This window comes from Gobio gobio (assembly GCF_949357685.1).
Source record: "Gobio gobio genome assembly, chromosome: 17".
NCBI classification, from domain to species: Eukaryota; Metazoa; Chordata; class Actinopteri; order Cypriniformes; family Gobionidae; genus Gobio; species Gobio gobio.
The window spans coordinates 15,785,703-15,803,918 of NC_137110.1; the positions used below are offsets into that span (position 1 = coordinate 15,785,703).

The following is an 18,216-nucleotide window of genomic DNA, read 5'->3' on the forward strand; positions in this document are numbered from 1 at the left end:
TTTGCTGCATACCTCGGTTGTAACGAGTGGTTATTTCAGTCAAAGTTGCTCTTCTATCAGCTTGAATCAGTCGGCCTATTCTCCTCTGACCTCTAGCATCAACAAGGCATTTTCGCCCACAGGACTGCCGCATACTGGATGTTTTTCCCTTTTCACACGTATTTGTTTCACACATTCCATCATTTTCAATGTTCCAGCAGATTCCTTCCGTCGCTGGTAGTTCCGGCAAGAGTTAGAAGAATGTTTCAGGTCATTGTTTTCTTGGAAAATAAATCCTGGCCCAATAAGACAACTCCCAGATGCCAAGTACTCTAATAATTTTGCCCACCACTGTATGCATGTATGCATGCATGTACGTACGTTGTACGATGGTTATAGATATGCAAGCACAACAGTGTTTGTCAGATTTGTCAAACACATAAAATCCCATTACTGTGGTAGATGTTATAGTCCTTATTTAGCAACTTACACTTTTTTAGAAACTTACAAAAAACTAAAATGTATGCAACTATACTCAATAACACGGTTAACTGCATCTTATTATTTGTATTTAGGAGACCTGCAACTCATAATTGGGTTGTGAACCACCAGTTGAGAACCACTGGTGTAAGGTATCATTTATCAACTCTCTCCATATCTTGGCCAAAATATCTTCATAAAACATGAATTATGTATATCCGTTTTTCTGGCGCATTAACTCCGCAGTCCTGCTTTGCAATGTTCATTCCTCTTGTGCTCTACACTTAAGGCAGAGCCTAAACTGTGCTCACACTGCATGCTCTATATTTAGCCAGAATGCAGTCATCTCCCCGTTCTCTTTCAAACAGCATCACTTTCTTTTCAGTTTTTCCTCACCTGCATGCCCTCCTGTCCGGAGATCCCCACCCCTACATCAGCCACTTGGATCATACTAACATCATTAGCTCCGTCACCTAGGATGAATGAGAAAAAGAGACAAAAAAAGGGGGGGGGGGGAGAGAGGGGTATAGGATTTATTAATTCCAGTTCACTTTGCACAATGTCAGCCGGCATTAATGCAAACATTGCATCAGCAGCAAAGTGCTCTGCTGGCAGAAATAAACAACATAAATTAAACGCAAAAGAGCCCAGAAGCAAGCTGTGGTTTCTGAAATTAACCACAATGACATTAACAGGGAGACATGACTTTACATCAATGTCACCTTTTACTCACCTATAGCCTGAAAAATGCTTACCAAGTCAAATTACACATGGAACCCAAGTATTAGGGGGCGGTCATGCTAAATTTTGCATTCCATTAATCAGTTTAAGCTTGGTGAAGTCTGAGCTGCAAATTCAAATAGCAACATTTGAAAATCAAATATTTGGGGTTTTTATATCTTGTTCTATATGATACTTTTATGTTTTTATGAACACAAACTTCAATTAAGCACTACTTGAACGAAGCAAAGCGCATTGTTAAATTATTAAACTGAAACTTCAAGAAAATGGTACAAAGACACAAATACTGGCTCAAAGCTTTGAAGGCTTTTTAAAGCTGTTTTTAACTTTCAGACAATTTGAATGGTTAAATAGCTTTAAGCTGAGTTCATGGGTGTTGGAACCATTGTATGTGGGTAGGACAAGACCCACACACTTTTAAAGACCAATGATATTGGACTCACTCACTTTTACAGGCTAGAATTCTGTTCACCAACCCCTAACCAATAAACACTTTATTATTAAACACACGTTAGACGCTTTATTTCCACTTTTCGAATGCTTTCTTAATTTTTATGGAAAATAAAGGATTTTCTGATCTGATATGTGATGGGAAAAGGGAGTAGAGCGAGTTCGGCAAAAGGCGGATTCGAACCTCGGGTCGATTTGTGTCAAAACTTTCTGCTATGCGTCTAACCCCTACACTATTGTCACTGTAAATGATTTTGTAATTTTGTCTGGCCCAACCAGACGTTAAGTAAACAATGCAGACTATTTGCACTTAAATGTAAACTGCATCTACTCCAGTAAAAATTTGGGGGGACCCACTCACATTTTTTTGCTTCTGACGCCCATGGCTGAGTTCGACAGACAGATTGTATTTGTGTGTTTGATTGTTAGAGTTTGAAATTATGAACAAGCAGGAAGAAAATAAATACAAGGTCAGAACAGCCTGAAGGACTGCATTTTTCAGAATATCTGATCACAGGAAAACCAGTTGATCATGGGTTTAAAAAAAAATTAAATCATAAAGGCTATTTATGCAGCTTTGTCAATACAAAATTGTTGAATGGAGGTCTGAAGTATTTTTTTAAAATTATAATTCAAATTAAGTGTGAACACCACTATTATAAACATGAGAATTGACATGTGAATTTTCTGAATGATGAGAGGGAGTGTACACCTTATATGTTTTCAAAGATGTTTGTCTTGGGCCTTTGAATCTACCTCGAGGTGGTTTTTAAAATCATCTTCTGTTGCCTGAGGCATAAGGCGCAGCGCAGACTTGACCCCAAGCTATCATCAAAAGCTGACTTTCAAGCTAAAAAGCTAGTAGGCTTTGAAGTATATAGAAAAGTAAAAAGCCCGCTGAGACCGTCAGTCGCCTTTGTCTAAACTGAAACAAACAAGCATGGCAGCCAAATTCAACAAGACCACCTTTATTTGAAGTACACCAAACAAAGCAAATATGCCTAGCGTGAGAACCGGTAACATCTGCTGTGAACGTGTCCGTACACCATAAATGTTCGTTCATTAGAGACGAGGCTCTGATTCATACTGTAATGAAGTCTGTCAATTTCGAAGGCAAAGGAGATTATTTACAGCACTGCTGAGGGTCGTTTGAGCACTCTCTCCCTCTCATTTTCATCCAAAATGACAGTTAATGTTTAAAAACTCTGCTCCTTTCTTTTCACGAGGCATAAATGAATTACAAAATCCTTAAGGCAGAGGAGGTGACCTGAGGTAACACGCTCTTCCTGCAGGCAGGTGGCTCAGTCTTGATGCACCTTGCATCTCTCTCTCTCTTTCTCCCTAAAGCCATCTGGATAATTAGCCAGAGTGCTGCGTAGGCTTGTAAATGTGGCATTCTGCGCTGGGGAAAGGACAGACATGTGCCGTCCAGTCACTACTGAAATGTTTACTTGGCAACATTGGGGACCATTAATCTCCAAATTCAACTTGCCAAGCAAAAAGTAACAGAACAACAAAAAGAAACAATTATAAAAAAAGAACATCTATGCTACCCATTCTGTGCTTCTTACAAAGAAAGAACCATTTTGCTTTAAGGGATAGTTCACCCAAAAATGAAAACTATCATCATTTACTCACCCTCATATATTTTCAAACCCGTATGACTTTCCTTTTTGCTGTTGAACTCAAATGAACATATTTTGTACTGGTCATGCTCTTCCATGCAATTAAAGTGAATGGAGGCTGAAGCTTAAAGCTTCATAAAAGTGGTCAGAACAGTCAGATGCGTGAACCAAACTTTGTTTCTCAAAAGCATTGTTAGCCTAAGTAGAACCATTGCCACCAATGGTCTCAATGATTAACTCATGAAGCTTTTGAGAAACGCAGGCCAGATCGGTTCGTGAATCATATCAACTGAACAAATCCAAAACTCACATTAGACTCTTTTAACATTAAATAAAGCGCATAACAGTACCAGGGATTATATTATCATGGTCATACTTTGCATGTTGTTGTCACAGAAATAGAAACTGTTTTTAAAATAGAATCGTCACGTATTGCAGTCGTGGCTGGTTACAACCAAAACTGTGATTAACATGGAAAAGATCCCATGGTGTAAAAAAAAAAGGTGTAATCACGACAAATTGTAAACTACCATTAAAATGTTTGGGCATGGGAATATTTGTTTATGTTTTTGAAAGCAGTCTCTTATGCTCACCAAAGCAGCATTTGATCAAAAATACAGCAAAAACAGTAATATTGTGAAATATTATTACATTAACCCCTTAACTGTCACCCCCAGAATTGATGTGAAAATGCACTATCCAAACTTAAATGTCTGGAATTCGAGAATGCTGTGGAATATTGACCCAAGCTTCGTCTTGTTTCAAAAAATTAAAGTATGAAAAAGTTATGGAAGTTCAGATTTACTGTAAATGAAATGTACTAGATATTTTTATTTTATATAAAAAAATATATTACACAATAATTGTTACCCTAAAATTCCTATAAAAATTAAAGCCATATGTCTAACCAAGTTGTGTTCCAAATTTAAAGTCGATATCACAAAAATTGAAGTTCCCATGAGATTTTATTTAGGCGCTGCACCAAAAACAGCCACCGGGTGTCATCCACATTCCATAGATTTTTTTTTGATGCATCCTCCTGTAACAAATTAATACATTTCTGTCCAAATATCACTTCTAATCATAAATGAAACCTTGAGACTCAGACCTTTCCAACGATATACGTTTTGTCAAAATTAGAAAAGGTTAAAAAAAACGGTTCCATATTTATAATATATATAAAAATGTAATCAATTTCTGTGGAGATTCAGCTTTGCTATCATCAGCCATTACTCCACTCTTCAGTGTCACATGATCCTTCCGAAATAATTCTAATATGCTGATTTGGTGCTCGAGTAATCCTTCTTATTAATGTTGAATACAGTTGTGCTGCTTAATATTTTTGTGGAAACATGTTTTTTTTCCCCAGGATTATTTGAGGAATAGAAAGTTAAGAAAGAAGAGCATTTGTTTGAAATAGAAATCTTTTGTAACATCATAAATGGGGTTGTAATACACTGCTCTGGTGAAAAACATTTCATAGACTACTTTAAAGGTGCTTTTGTGTCCTTTCTGGAGCTTTCAAGGCTTCAGTCTCTGTTTGTTTTATGTAATTGCATGGAAAAGAGCATGAAGACATTTTCTGGGCTTGGAACAACATGAGGGTGAGTAAATGATGGCATCTTCACTTCTGGGTAAACGATTCCTTTAAATCACCAGCACTAGTGCCGTGGAACACAATGAAGTTTATTTGTGTGTATTGTCTTAGTTTGCAGTTGTGTGATGTTTACGGACACGAAGGGCCCATCAGCTGCAGATTGGACTGGAAAACGTTGTTCTCTTTCATGCAACAAATTCAACTAAACTAAACACCGTTAAAACCCCACTTGAGATTAAGCAGTTGCAACACACACTAGACAGGAGAGAATCGTAAAAATGACCAACACAATCCTTAACTTACCTATTGCCAAAGTCATGACCTTGAGCTTGTTGCGCACCAACTTGACCACCATGCTCTTCTGCAGGGGCGTCGAGCGACAGCATAGAACGGACCGGCAACTTCGAGCCACCGCCAGGAACTTGTCCTCCAAACTATTGTCCAGTGCGTAGGCCAAGGTCCGGCCGTCGATCACCAGCCCTAGCCGGTGCACCAGGAACGGGCTGGAGTGGCCAGATGAGGCCGGGGAACACACTGGAGAAGAGAAATGGATGCCAGCGTAGTCTCTAGTTGCTTGAGGATCTGGTCGAGGGTTGCAAAGGAACTTGGCCTGGATGTAGTGTAGACTGTTTTCCAGCAAAACAGCACAGGTCTCCTGGTAAGAGTCCACATTCAGACACAATGAAGATCTCACGAGGGTTACACAACATCTGACAAACAGATAACTTTACAAAAAAAGATAAGAAATGCAACTTACAATTACGATATAAATTATATAACAATTTTTTTTTGCACCAAATCACTATTATTAAAGGGATACTCCAGCCAAAAATGTTAATGTTGTCATCATTTAGTCACCCTCATGTCGTTCCAAACCTGTATGGACTGACTTTCTTCTGTGAAACGTTTCTCAAAATATAATTGATCATTTTACTTTAATTGTAATCCAAACTGTTTGATTACCATCATTCCTCATTCTTTTGTGTTCCACTGATGAAAGAATGTCATACAGGTTTGAAACAATATGAGGGTGAGTAAAAGATGACAACATTTTCATTTTTGGGTGGACTATCCCTTTAAGGAAAAAATTATGACTAATGCAACAAGTCATTAAGACATTCCTACAGTATATGACAACTCTTTGCCTGTGTGTTTTTTTTTTTTTTTTAAAAAGGAGACAAAATGAAACATCACAAGCGCTCATTCAAGTCAGTCCAGCTGTTGTTGGTCTGCCCGCATTGACACTATATGAGAACTGAACTGAGCTGGACGATGACATTACTGTTTTCTCCAGGGCGGCTGTACGGCCAAATCAAATTTGTTGCTATATTTTCCTGTTAACACTGTGAAGCTGCTTTGAAACAATCGGCATTATAAAAAGCGCTATATAAATAAAGGTGACTTGACTTGTGTAGGGGGAAACATCAACAGTCTAATAGTGGACAATGCCATGCAGGGGAATATGGATATAGTTTGGTATATGGGTGTTTTTTCAACTATAGACACTTTTTGCCCTTTCGGTCTAAAGAGGACAAATTATAAACACATTTTAAACAAGGGAATGCAGATAAAGTTTGGTATAAGTTAGCTAAATTTGTGTACTAACAAAATCCAACAGTGAATACTTACTGTATGAATCACAAATCCTATTTTTTAATGCATTTTGCTTATAACATTATGTGGAAGAAATGGCATTACACATTTTTTTGGAATAAAATAGACAACTTTTTTATCTAGCGTAGGCTAATTTCATTGCTAATAGAGCAAGTATCTAAAATAAATAAAAATGAACAAATATATTTTTCATTAGTATTTGACAGATAAGGAATTTTTGATTGTGGAAACTGATATCTTAGAGAACACGGTGGCCGATATAAAGCCAATATGTGATACTATCTTTAAACGAAATAGTGTGATAAATCACATGCTGCAATTACATTTAGTTTTATTTCACAAATTATTTACTAAATTAGAATTTTTTTTTTTTAAATGAATCAATATAAACAAAAAACCCAATTCTGAAATCGTAATATATAGTATTTTTTGCAAATAAAGAAATTGTTACGAACATGACTAAAAAGGAAGTAAACACTATAACCAACAGTGCACTCTTAAACAAATAAAAAATAACACTACTTAAATAAATCCCAAGTAATGCTAATTTTATAGACATCATTTCTTAGACAGAACTGTTAAACAAAAGACAGCGCTGAGCTTGTGCTTTTATTTTTAAATTTGTATATTGTTAAAATTATATTCTTAAAAGATATTTGACCTTCAAATAACAGTACATTTTTAGATAAGTTCGATTTATAGCAATAAAAACAAACAAATAAATAAATGAATGAATAACTAGCCCCTGGGAGATTAAAGTGCCAATAGTGGAAAAAACACACATCTGGTATAGATGAGTGAGGGAAAAAAAATAACAAAATTACAATAGTGGTAGAAATGGAACTACGGTTTGTGTTTTCAACTGGCAGAAACAAGCCTACATGTTATGGGCAATACCTTCAGACATTTCTGTCATTCCTGGTAGCAAAAAGCAAAGCAAGAACAATAATCAAATCAGAGAATGAATAATTAAATACAAGGTCAAACAAACTTCTCCTGAGATAAAATAGAATTATAAACGGGCTTTCAACCCCTTGTGAGAACTGATATTAAACATTTTCCAAACCCTGTAGTTGTAGGCGGTACTGGGCAGCATTTCCTAAAATTTATCAGCTGTAGTGGGCAGTCAGAGTAATTTTATCTATTTTTTTAAACAATCCTTGTAGTGTTGGGAATTCTAAAACATTTCTGTAAATCAATTCTTTCAAACATTTCAAATTTCAATGAATCAGTTCACAAATATTAATTCAACAGATGTCCTTTTGTGGCCCTCAACTTTTATATTGTTGAGAGATGTGGACATTAAATGATTAACTAAAGAAATAATCAACAGATGAGAGAGCAGAGCCCATAAGAAGAGACTGCAGAAGTGTATGTTGTGTGTACCTGTGAGTCAGCATTAAGAGTTATTATCTCCTCCTCTGGGTCCAGCAGTTTGCAGGCATAGGCAATGTTGATGGCTGTCTCTTGTTTATCTCCAGTCAGCACCCAGATCTGAAGGCCTGCTTTCCTCAGAGAGGCGATAGTCTCGGGGACCCCATCCTGAAGTCTGTCCTCAATACCTGTTGCTCCTATTGAAAAAGGCAGAAAGAAAGGTTTTATGCATATAGCTACTTGTGTATGGCACTAACCACTTGTGTTTTGAACAAGCAGCAACCTTCTGGTCTCTCTCTTGAATCCAACACGGAAGTGACTTAAACTGCAATTCATCGACTGGCCGCTAGAGACAGGCTTCAATAGGGAGTCAATCCCATAGACCAACCCCCCCCCCCCCCCCCCACCTGCCCACCCTCCTCCATAGCTAATTTTGCCCTTCATGACAACTGTGAGGAGGCCAGGGGTGATTTTTTTATATCACTCATCCGTTTAAATTATATTAAGTCTTAAAGTTCTGCATAATTAAGAGCGTGGCCACTTGAGTGACAGGTGGATTGCCGCTGCTGGTTCAGGCAACCAGGCACCTCAGCCCCAGCTCATTTTCGGTTATCTGGGAGTGACGCATAGTGACACGCTGCCAAGATGGCGATGGCCAGCTCTGCCCACTTTGGGCTTCAAAAAAGCTCTTCAGAAATCTACGGGTGGCGTCACGGACACTACATCCATTGTTTTATACAGTCTATGATTTTGAATCCTGTGATGTACACTAACATTGGGCATGAATAAATCCTGTGATGGACTAAGAGTGCTTTAGGAACTATTTTTACCTAGAAGTTGGAGGTTGGTCTCTAGTCGTAACGCAGACTCAAATAGCAGCTCCTCCCTCTTCTGTATGGCTGTCTCTGCCTCGAGGTGGTGCTGTAGCCAACTGGCGTACTCCTCCTTACCGAGAACCTGGACCAAACAAAAACTATCATCAGATCAATGATAGAGGTGTAACATCAGCTCAATGATTTTTAATAAATATAATTTGAGATAAACGAGTCTGTGGTTCCCAAACTGTAGCACTATCAAAAAAACAAAAAAGGTTTCAAAGTAGTTAAGAAGAGAAAAAAAAAAGAAATAGAGAGAAGAACGCAATAAGGTATTCTGGTTGCTGGCTTAAAAAACAAACAGGTGGAGAAAATAAAACTAACACAATAAGAGGATTGTTAAACTTTAAGCAGCACCATTTATGTATGATTTCACACTTAATCGTGTGAAAAATAATTGTACACAAGCTGTTCAAAGCTTCCCTTCTGTTGAGGTGACTATTTAGCAACAGTGAAGCATGCCAGAAAAAAAAATATCATACTTTTATTAAAACATATAGGAAGTGTCAGATCATAGCAGGGAATTGGTGACTAAGGAATGGAAAGAAAGAAGTAACATGTTTTGTTGGTTAAAAGTCTACGACAGCAGAAATCTGTAGGTCCATGGGAGCATGTGAAAGTGTTGAAAAGTGTTTTTTTTTGGAGAACAACACATCTTATCAAATCATATGGCAATCAGACTCTCACGAGGAGCTCAAGACACCTGGTTAACAAGTCAGAGAAGAGAGTGAGAGCATATATTACTATCCATGAGATATGGAGAGAGAATGAGAGATGAGAGAGAGGTGGTTGTTTATCGGTCACACAGATCAGCACTCTGGGAAAAAGCTCACACACACACACACACACTTGTAAACCATCTGTGCAAAAACAATTTTTCCAAAGCAAACTTAGTTTTTACCCATAAAGTCAACCCGTAAATGTGAAAATAAAAATTGGGGCTGTCAATTGATTAAAGATTTTAAATTGAATGACATGTTGATTAACTAAATCAAATTAAATACACATCAATTTAACCCAAATTAAGGTAGTTCAGGTCATTCAAAAACTTATATTACATTACCCACTGAATCACGTCTTATCATTTACTAGAATTTATGTACATCAAATGCATAGATTTTTTTGTGCGCGTTTTGTATATAATTAATTGCTCTAAATATAAACATAAACGTGAAAGCCCTTGAAATGTAATTATCTAATTATTAATAAAAGTCAGTGTTACCTTTTTGGCAATACAAAGCGTTCTGAGGCCATCTGCAGCATAAAGATTTAAGTAGTTTTGAGTTTTATACAAAATTTTCCTTTGTCGCTTTCCTTTGCAATCATCTGCAAAACAAAAACACAAAGAAAAGCAAAAAGAGAATTAGACAATTTATCAGAATATTCTAACATTTAGAGCAGAATTTATCGAACTAATATTACACACACAGTCTAAATACGCCGCCTAAACTAATCAGTCTCTTCAACGTTGGTTCTCTTTGTTGCCATTGGCTCTCAACAAGTGTTTTGATAGAATGCTCCGTAGCCACATTATCCAGTCAACCTGAGGTTTTACCGTTACTGCGTTATTGCTCAGTGCATTGGCTCCTGGCAGGAAGAGCAGAACAAACTGTTTGGGATGATCACTTCCCAACATGGAGGACTGTCAGCCAAGGCGAGGGGGTGAGAGTGCCAAACCTCACATTTTCACTGAATGATTCATCACCACCCCTGCAACTGTGGGACGACTGGACCTGTTTTTCCAGAGACTGATGCATTGACTATTATATGTAAGCACTGGGTATTAAAATGTTCTTAATTCTATAGATCAACCAAATCTCCATATCATGCCCTTACATGACCCTCCAAAGTGTGAAAAGAAAAACGGTATCAATGTCATCAAAATAATGAATGGTGAAGTGTACAATTTTAAACTAGTAACACAAATGGAGTGGTATCATTCATGTCCACAGCACAGCGTGTGGGACAACCTATGAAACTAAGTTTAATTTGGGGCGGCAGTGGCTCAGTGGTTCATGTAGGTTGTCTACAAACTGGAAGGGTGGTGGTTCAATCCCCGGTTCCACCTGACCAAGTGTCGAGGTGTCCATGAGCAAGACACCTAACCCCAGCTGACACCGCCGTCGGTGTATGAATGGGTGAATGTGAGGCAAGATGTAAAGCGCTTTGGATGGCCATGGGTCTGTTGAAAGCGCTATGTAAATGCAGTCCATTTACCATTTATATTTCCATTTATTTAATACTGCAGTATGAGCAAAAGTAAGTGATGCTTCCCAAGCACTATTAAATGACAGCATGTTTCCTCCTCCTACAGTCTTATTGTTGAAGAGTTGTTGCAGACGTTAACAAATTGGACTGTCCAATCAAACATTAACAAACAAAATCTTCACTTTTCTTCACCTTTAAAATGTTTTTATTAAAACAATAATAATATATTTGCCTTTAAAGCTTACCTAAAACTGAATTAAACAAATAAAAACGTCAAAAACTACACACAAACTAAACAAAACAGCAAAAACTAAACACAAAAACAAACAAAACGACAGAAAAAAACCACACCAAAAACTAAACAAAATAATACAATACACCACCAAAAACTAAACCGCAACAACACAGGACTAGACCTGACTGCCATGATGGATTGTATAATAACTAACAGCTTTAGTCTGGAAATTTAACCAGAGAAGGTTACACACTAAAATAAATTATGCACCAGTTTCATATTACTGAAAGACGGAAATTACTGCCATTCCCACAGCAAAACATGGTGTCCAACATTCAGAAACATTGTCTATGTGCTTCAGTTTAACATGTTACATGACTGGAAAAACACACAGGTACCATTTGTTTTTCCAAATCTTTATGGTTGTATGGTCAAAACTGCTTTGAGTTATTACTAAGTTATTACCTAACTGACAAAGTTACAACAATTTACTGGTCAAAGCCTTGAAAGCTGTGTGGCTTTGTGTCTTAAGATGAACATGGCAAACGTCCCACTGCTTCTGAAAGAAGCTATTGTACCTTCAGTTGGTCCACTGTGCTAATTGGAAGCCCACACCCAGAGGTGAACAGTGGTTCTGGATTCAAAAGTACAGGAATATACACTGAGCATGTGTCTATGTGCATGAAATCATCCACAGTCTGGGTGTGTGTTTGCAGTCTCATGCTAACTAACCCCAACCGACACTAATAAACCTGGGTCTCTAAACACATTTCTAGACTGTCTACTGAACACATGTCAGAAAAAGGAAATGAGTGAAATATTAAAGGTTCATATAACCGGTTAAAGTCAGCACAATCTCAATTTTCACTTAAGTGTATAGCCTCACTTAAACATGTTAACATGTGACAAAAATGTGTTCTATGTTTTGAAGTCACAATAAAACTGAACAAATCTTTCCTTCCATATTTTTTTTTTAAAAAGAAAAGAAAAATGTAGGCAAGGTTCATGGTTCTATCCATCGGTTGTCAACTGGATTTTGAAATGTGAGCATTGCAGTCAAAAATGAATGCGAGCTTGCAGTTGGAGGTGAAGGGTTTAAGAGTACTAAATACTCAGAGAAATCTGGCATACATTACCATCGTTATCACCGTAAGATCGAGTTATGACATTTTGATTAAACAAGGGAAAAATAATAATAACATAAAACAGAAACATATACACGGATAAATCGCTCACAATAAAATCTATAATTTGCATAAACAATCTAGATAAGATTTTCGTTTCATACCAACTGTTTTAGTTACATTTTATTTTGATAGTCCACTTTAGACATTCTACTAACTACAAGTAACTTTGGAACCACATGTCAACTAACTCTCACTACAGTATTAGTAGACTGTTAGGTTAGGGTTCTGGTTAGTAGAATAAGTTGACATGTAGTTGCAAAGTTACATACAGTCAATAGAATGTCTGTTTGGGAAAAAATAAAGTGTTAACAGATATTAAGCAGACCGTCTAATACTCTATGACTGGTAGTTGACATGTTTCTTATAGTTAGTAGAATTTCTAAAGTGGACTATTTAAATAAAGAAGTACCTTTTTTTACTGACATCTAAATATCCTTGAAACAAGATACATTTACTTGAGAGCAACACTGTATTTTATTAAAGTTCCCCTGTAGTCAATAATTGTACCCCTTAAAAAACATCTTTGATTGCCAAAATTACACATTTAAAAGTTTTTTTTATTCATGCCTTAAAATAGCTTGAAAATGTAACTACACCCTTGCTTCATTTAATATATGCAGATTAATGAATATGCAAATTAGCCCCGCCTCCACGCACTCATACAGGCTCGTCTACAAGTCAATGTATCAGAATGGTAATGCGTTATGCATCGCTCTTTACAACATTGGATACACAACGGTAATTAATTCAGATTCAGTTTATTAGAGGATAACCCCTTGAGATGGAACATCTCGTTTTCGAGGGGGTCCTCAAAATAACATCAAACAACCACACACTCAGACATACTAAAGCTCTTCGACACAATCAACCACCCCAACCAGTCCCCCCTCTGTCCACAGCATATTCATATAAACAGTAAAGAATATCAAAATATTAAAGTATTACAAGAGATAACCATATTTGAGAAAACCGTATTTGATGAAGCCACCGAAACAGATATTATATACATATACATACATATACACATACATACACATACACGCATACATATATATACATATATACATATATACGCCTACATATATACATACATACATATATATACACATATACATACATATACACACATACATATACATACATACACATATACACAACCTAAATATACATACCTATACAAGAAAAAGAAAAAAATAAATAAATCAATCAAAAAAAAAAAAAAAAAAAAAATCATAATAATAATACAGGTCATATACTAGGGAAACATTTACATTGATCACAGGATTGTAAATAAGTTAACAGGGCTGACTTAAAGAGTGGAAAGGAAGAAATGGACCTTAGGGAACAAGGTAAGCTGTTCCAATCAAAGGGGGCTTTAAATTTGAAAGCACGTCTTCCAATTTCTTTAGATATATTTGGAACAGAAAAAAATAGATGATCAAGGTGTCTCAGGCCATAAGTTGACCTATATGGGACTAAATATTGCTTCAAATAAAGAGGATAATTAAAAAAGATACATTCATAAACAAACTGAAACCAGTGTAGCTGTCGTCTGGCCTTAGGTGATAAAAGATTTAATTGTTGATACATATAACAATGATGGGTTAAGAACGGGCATCTCAACACAAATCGACAGAGACTGTTGTAGACAACATTTAAGGGTTTCAGGCATGATTCTGTTGTACTCATAAACAAAGTCAGCATAATCAATAATAGGAAATAATAGCTGAGTTACAAGTCTTAATCTAATCAGTGGTGGGAAACAATTAATTGAACGATATAATAATCTTAAATTATAGTTTACTTTTCTCACTATAGAGTCAATATGAGGCCTAAAGGAGAGGTTGGAATCGAGCCAAAGGCCCAAATATTTGAATTTCTCAACATTCTCCATAAGTATACCATCTGAGAATTTAATTGATAGACTATTACCTTGGTTACGTCGGGCAGACCAAGTGGAAAATAACATACTGTATGATTTACTTTTATTCAGTATAAGTCCGTTATCCGAAAACCACCTTTGAATAATATTAAAATCGAATTGCAGTGAGGATTGAATCAAATTAATATCACGTTTTGAAGAGTAAATAACTGTATCATCAGCATACAAGAGAATTTGACTATCAAAGCACATTTGAGAAAGGTCATTAATAAAAATTGAAAATAAAAGAGGGCCTAAACAAGAACCTTGAGGAACACCCTTTTCCATTATCATGAACTGAGAGAGAGAATCATTGACAATTACACACTGACGTCTGAAATGAATATATGAATTAAACCATAAAATGGACTTTTCGGAGAGACCAATGTTATATAATTTATCTAGGAGAATATAATGATCAACCAGATCAAACGCTTTGGTTAGATCTATAAATATTGCTCCAGTAGACAAATTATTGTCCAAAGATGATGTAACATCATTAACAAATTTTGTAAGAGCAGTAGTGGTTGAAAAATTGGGCCTAAAACCTGATTGGAGAAAAAATAGAGAACTCATTTATGTATTTAAACAATCTCTTGAATATAATTTTTTCAAATGCTTTAGCTACATTACTAATAATTGAGATTGGTCTGTAATTGTTAGGATCAAGAGGATCACCACTTTTATATAAAGGTATTACTCTGGCACACTTCCACATGACTGGGACTTTACAAGTAGATATAGATAAATTAAATAAATCACATAATGGATATGCTAGAACATGAGAGGCAATCTTAATAAACTTTATCTCTAGATCATCTATACCAACTCCACTTCCAGATTTAATTTCAGAAATTGCCTGCTGTACCTCAGTAGGAAGAATTGTGGTAAATGAGAAAGAACTGTTTGCAACATTACTGTTTACAAAGTTGGAGTAACAGAAGTCAGGTGGACGTAGATTACAAACAGAAGAAAAATGTTGATTAAAAGCGTCAGCTACAGAAGTTGGATCACTAATAATATTATTATTTATTCTAATTTTTGCAAGGGAGCTCTTATTAGATTTGTTCAATAAGCAATTAAGTTTTTTCCAAAAATGTTTCGGATTTGAAAAATCATTTAATAATGAATTTTTATAATAGTCAGATTTAGCATTTCTTGTTTTAACAGTACAAACATTTCTTAATCGCTTATATTCAATCCAATCTGCCAGATCTTTTGTTAAATGGTATTTTTCCCAAGCCTTGTCCCTTTGCTTGAAGAGATATTTTAAATCACCGGTAATCCATGGTAGATGTCTACCCTTCACTTTGACTGATGCCCATGGAGCATGTTTATCTATAACTTTTAATACCTCAGTCAGTATAAAAGAAATTCCAGGCATCATCAACATAAGGAATTAAGTCCATCCTGTTCCAATTAATACATAACAAATCTTGAATGAATGCATCATTATTCATATTTCTTAATTGTCTTACCTTGATTATTTTCGGTGGTAAACGAGGTAACCTTATTTTCCAGGTACAAAAGATAACTGAATGGTCACTAAAACAATCAGATAGAACACCCGAATCAACAATTCTATCGGGATGTGTGACCAAAATCCAGTCTAAGAGACCTGGAGTTCCCCTCGACTCTGGTGGGTTCCCGTATTAATTGAGTAAGATTTAGACTCTCAAACTGATTCCTCTCTTTCAACGAGGACCTATCAAGCCAATTTCGATTAAAATCTCCAAGTACTATAATTTCATCAGAACAATTTAAAGAATTAATAGTACTAAGGATATTATTTGTTGATTCGGATAGAGAATTAGGGGGTCTATATATATTTCCTATGATCAATCGTTTGTTTTGATGAAAACATATTCTAACAAAAAGACATTCAAAGTGTACGGGGCTTACGCTTACAGTAATACGTTCAGAAGATAGGTTTGCGGAAACATAAGTAGCAACTCCTCCACCACGACTGCCTCTATCTGCTCCATATACATTATAGCCATCAAGACTTATTTCATCATCACGTACATTACTATTTAACCAAGTTTCAGAAAGAGTAATAACAGCGGGTTTATTATATGAGAGCCATGCTCTAAGAAGATCAATTTTATGAGGTAGACTCCTAATATTTAAGTGAATAACTAATAAACCTTTAACCATAGTCATTCAGAAGTAGATAAGAGAGAGGGACATATGAATGGATGGAAGAGCAACACACACACACACACACGCACAAACAAGCACAAACTGCCTGGTCCAGAACATTTGAAATTAAAAAATAAAAGGAGGAAAGAAAAATATATGATTTAATATGATTAGCCTTTGGCTAAAAGAGCTAATAATGCGTTGCTAATGTTACACAGACCATGTGACCATTCGCCATCTCGCAGTCAGACAGCTGCCTTCTAAAAATCAGCATCCTTAGAAACGCTTTGAATAACTTAGAATGTCAGTGGAGAAAAGGCATATAGTTCATCATAACATCGTAATATACATCATATTCACAATTTACCTGCTATATTGCTAAATGTACTCGATTTTTTCATATCAACAGAAAAATATAGGCCTACTGAATCAGACTTGTTGGATGACTACAGCGAAGCTGTATTGATGTCTCAATAAAGAGTAACGTCTGCTTGAAAGATATCCCAACGTTTCCTGGTCTCTGCTTCGACGAGGAAAAGAGTTTCCAACACGTCAGAAACACCAGCGGTTTCAAACCGTGGTTTTTTCACTGCAGTTTTAAGGATAAAATACTCAGCAATGGTGTTGACTTATGAATTTGTACATGGGTTGTCTTAAAGCATATTAAAACCATCACATACACATATAAACAACATTAAAAACTTGATTTTCACTACGGGGATTTTTAAGACTTGTATTTATAGACTGTAGCTTTAATATATATTTTGTCTTAATTCAAAAGCAGATTTTAATCAATTGTTTTAAGTATAAGCAAATTAAACAAGGGGGCAAAATCTGTCAGTGCTGAAAAAGATTAAATAAACCAAGATGAATTTACTTGAAGCAACACTGCAAAGATTTTAAGAGCGAGCAGCAATTATCAATTTCCTTTAAGCATATGCGTAAAAGGTATTATGTTTTCATTAGAAAGTCTGGAAAAGACCATTTACAGCCAATGCAGGCAATTTACCATTGGAAATATATATTATATTATATTATATTATATTATATTATATTATATTATATTATATATATATATATATATATATATATATATATATATATATATATATATATATTTTTTTTTTTTTTTATTATTATTTTTTTTTTATGCTTTTAAACAGTTATCGAGCAGTGTTGGGGGTAACGAGTTACAAGATAAAGGATTACAGTAACAATATTACTTTTTTGGGTAACGAAGTAAAGTAATGCATTACACTAAAAACATCTGTAACTTTACTAGACAATATGAATGCGCTTTCCTGCATTACCCAAGCCGTGTTTGGCTGTGTGTAAAGTTCTGATCTGTTTAAGTGCTGCGTGCATGCGTGTTGCCTGTGTGTGTTTGAGTGACATAGCTGCTGCCTGCAAAGGAGAGAGGGAATGGAGACAGACAGGGGGTTTCGGCCAGTGGCGATATTCACATTACTTTCAGTTTATTGCTCGAAAGGACAAAAATATTTGTGTGAAATGCACTCTATGCCCAGGCGACAAGTGTCTTTCAACTGCTGCCAACTCAATGAGCAACCTGTCTGAGCATTTGTCAGCCCAGCATGGCAATACAAAACTTGTGGCGAAAGATCCTGCTCGCTGGTAATTTGAAGGAGTCACTCGAGCAGCCGACCACGCCTAAACAAGCGAAGCTTTTCTCAAGTCTTGGAGCGCAGCAGGTAACACGAACAGAAATTAACAGGCTAGTTGCAGGGTTCACTGTAGAAGACATGCTTCCCCAATCGACCATTGAATCGC

At 36.0% G+C, this 18,216-nt stretch overlaps 1 protein-coding gene across 1 annotated transcript in view; it reads right to left on the reverse strand.

Annotated features, from left to right (window-relative positions):
* The window catches only part of atp10a (ATPase phospholipid transporting 10A), a 69,819-nt gene that overhangs the window by 15,701 nt on the left and 35,902 nt on the right, over window positions 1–18,216 (reverse strand). Inside the window, exons 11-15 of the mRNA XM_079840936.1 lie at window positions 9,958–10,061; window positions 8,691–8,817; window positions 7,873–8,057; window positions 5,176–5,527; window positions 856–932 (exon numbers count right to left, since the gene is read on the reverse strand). Coding sequence (XP_079697062.1) covers window positions 856–932; window positions 5,176–5,527; window positions 7,873–8,057; window positions 8,691–8,817; window positions 9,958–10,061 — 845 coding nt within the window. The remainder of the gene's footprint in view (window positions 1–855; window positions 933–5,175; window positions 5,528–7,872; window positions 8,058–8,690; window positions 8,818–9,957; window positions 10,062–18,216) is intronic.